A 2,500-nucleotide genomic window follows, 5' to 3' on the forward strand; every position below is an offset into this window, starting at 1 on the left:
AATAATATAATAATAATTGGTCACCTCAACCCGCGACTGTTTGTGGGACGCTGCTGTGTTTCTCCCACAAAACGTACAGTCAATTCACTTCACTGTGAAGCGCTTTGAGACGTCTCGAAGACGCGATACGACGCTGCCTCAGATGCAAGAATTATTATTCTATTGATATCGTTGATTATAACAACACTCTTTCCCCCTTCTCTGTCCCCCTCCGTCTACCTGTCCTTTGCAGGTGTGGTGCAGCACTGCGCAAGTTGCCGAAGGGAGTGCTTATGGAGGGTGTGTGCAGTCCAATGGCCAGACCTGGGGACCTCATCTCCTCGCCGGCCTCCTCCTTCGACCCCGAGCCACTGGGACCGGCCAGGCTACCAAGAGTGGCTCTCAAAGCCAACCAGGTGGGGCAAGTGGTGTTGTACGGGGTGCCCATCGTGTCCCTGGTCATCGACAGCATCGAGCGCCTGTGCCTGGCTCAAATCTCCAACACGTTGCTCAAGAGCTACAGCTACAACGAGATCCACAACAGGAGGGTGGCTCTGGGCATCACTTGCGTCCAGTGCACTCCGGTCCAACTGGAGATCCTGCGGCGAGCGGGAGCCATGCCTATCTCCAGCAGGAGGTGCGGGATGATCACCAAGAGGGAAGCCGAGAGGCTTTGCAAGTCCTTTCTGGGCGAGAACTCTCCGCCCAAGTTGCCGGACAACTTCGCCTTCGACGTGAGCCACGAGTGTGCCTGGGGCTCGCGGGGAAGTTTCATCCCAGCGCGTTACAACAGCTCTCGGGCCAAGTGCATCAAGTGCGCGTACTGCAGCATGTACTTCTCCCCCAACAAGTTCATCTTCCACTCGCACCGGACCCCGGAGTCCAAGTACACCCAACCCGACGCCGCCAACTTCAACTCCTGGCGACGGCACCTGAAGCTGAGTGAGAGGACCCCCCCCCAGGAGCTGGCCTACGCCTGGGAGGACGTCAAAGCCATGTTCAACGGGGGCAGCCGCAAACGCACCGCCCCCTCCTCCTCCCACAAGGTCCTCGGGGGCCACCTGAGCCACCTGCTGGCCCCGGCCCCGGGGATGGCCCCCAAAGTCACCGGCTTCAGTCGGGGCCCCGAGTTGGGGCCCCGGGCGGACCTGGAGCCAGAAGTGGAGGCCGAGGCCCCCCCCAGGAAGAGCGCGCGTAGTTTCCCGGTCATCCCCGTCCCCAGCAAGGGCTTCGGGATGCTCCACAAGTTCCCCTCCGCCGCCTCACTCTTCCCCGGTCCCTACGCGTTTCCCGCCTTCGGGATTTGCCAGAAGAAGGAGGACGGCGGTGGGGAGGGGGTGTGGACCCCCTATTGGGGGGCAACAAGCCTGGGGGGCTGTCGGGTCTGCTCTGGCCTGGGAGGAAGGACGCTTTCTACCCACCCCTCTGCATGTTCTGGCCCTCGAGACAAGCCGCCTACATCCACCCCCCACCCACAGCAGCCGTGGCTTCGCTCGCGGAGACCCCCAATGCGAGGCGAGGCTTCCCGGACCCCGGGGACCTGATCGCGCCCCTTCGGGATGGGCTGTACGACAGCGACGGACTCAGTGGTCTCCTCGCCCCCGGGCACAGGCTGGAGGCGGATGGGGGCGAGAGGCAAGCGGGGGGCTTGGTCCCAGGCAAGCCCGGCTATCTGTCCGCCTTCAGGCCCGTCCTCAAAGACCACCCAAGCCTGGCGCAGATCCACCGCCACTCCCCGCCCCCCAGCAGCGACGGGGACAGCGGGGACAGCGCTGGGGAGCAGGAGGTGGACGTGGGGGAGAGCTGTGAGGCCACCCGCCCGGACAGGGGGGGCGAGGAGGGGCGAGAAGGCAACCACAGCCCCCGCTCGCTCACTCCCTCCAGCTCACATGTAAATATCCACTCTTTTTTTGGGGCATATTTTATCTCTCGTCTCTCGACTTTCTCTCATTGCAATTTGGGGGCTTGGATTTACTCACATCATATAAAGATTCTCCCCTCCTCCCCTGCGCCCGCACCCCTCCCTCACACACCCTCCCCCCCCACCCACCTCTCTCTCTCTCTCTCTTCCCTTCATCTCTCCACCCCCTCTCTCTCTCTCCCCCCACCCCACCCCTCACCCCTTCATCTCTCCACCCTCTCTCTCCACCCCTCCACCCCCGCGCCTTCTCTCTCTCTCCCCACCCCTCACCCCTTCATCTCCCCACCCTCTCTCCCCCCGCCCCACCCCTGCGCCCCTTCTCTCTCCCCCCACCCCTCACCCCTTCACCTCTCCACCATCTGTCCCCCCCCTTCTCTCTCTCTTTCTCCTGCTCTCCTCTTGGATTTCAGATATAAATCAGACGTGTCTTATTGAACGGCGGAACAGGCTCGAGGGGCTGAATAGCTTACTCCTGTTGCTATGTTCCCTGCTCTCCCTCTCCCCCGGCCCCTCTCCCTCTCTCCCCCTTCCTTCTCTCTTTACCTGAGAACCCGGTTGTTAGTCGATTGGGGGAATGGCTTTTCCAGGGGTAACATTCCC

The 2,500-nt window shown here is 62.1% G+C and overlaps 1 protein-coding gene across 1 annotated transcript in view; it reads left to right on the forward strand.

Annotated features, from left to right (window-relative positions):
- Positions 1 to 2,500, forward strand: part of skor2 (SKI family transcriptional corepressor 2) — a 17,964-nt gene that overhangs the window by 321 nt on the left and 15,143 nt on the right. Inside the window, 2 exon segments of the mRNA XM_042331997.1 lie at positions 233 to 1,328; positions 1,331 to 1,784. Coding sequence (XP_042187931.1) covers positions 233 to 1,328; positions 1,331 to 1,784 — 1,550 coding nt within the window.

The sequence above is a fragment of the Callorhinchus milii genome, unplaced genomic scaffold (genome assembly GCF_018977255.1).
Source record: "Callorhinchus milii isolate IMCB2004 unplaced genomic scaffold, IMCB_Cmil_1.0 Scaffold1, whole genome shotgun sequence".
NCBI lineage: Eukaryota > Metazoa > Chordata > Chondrichthyes > Chimaeriformes > Callorhinchidae > Callorhinchus > Callorhinchus milii.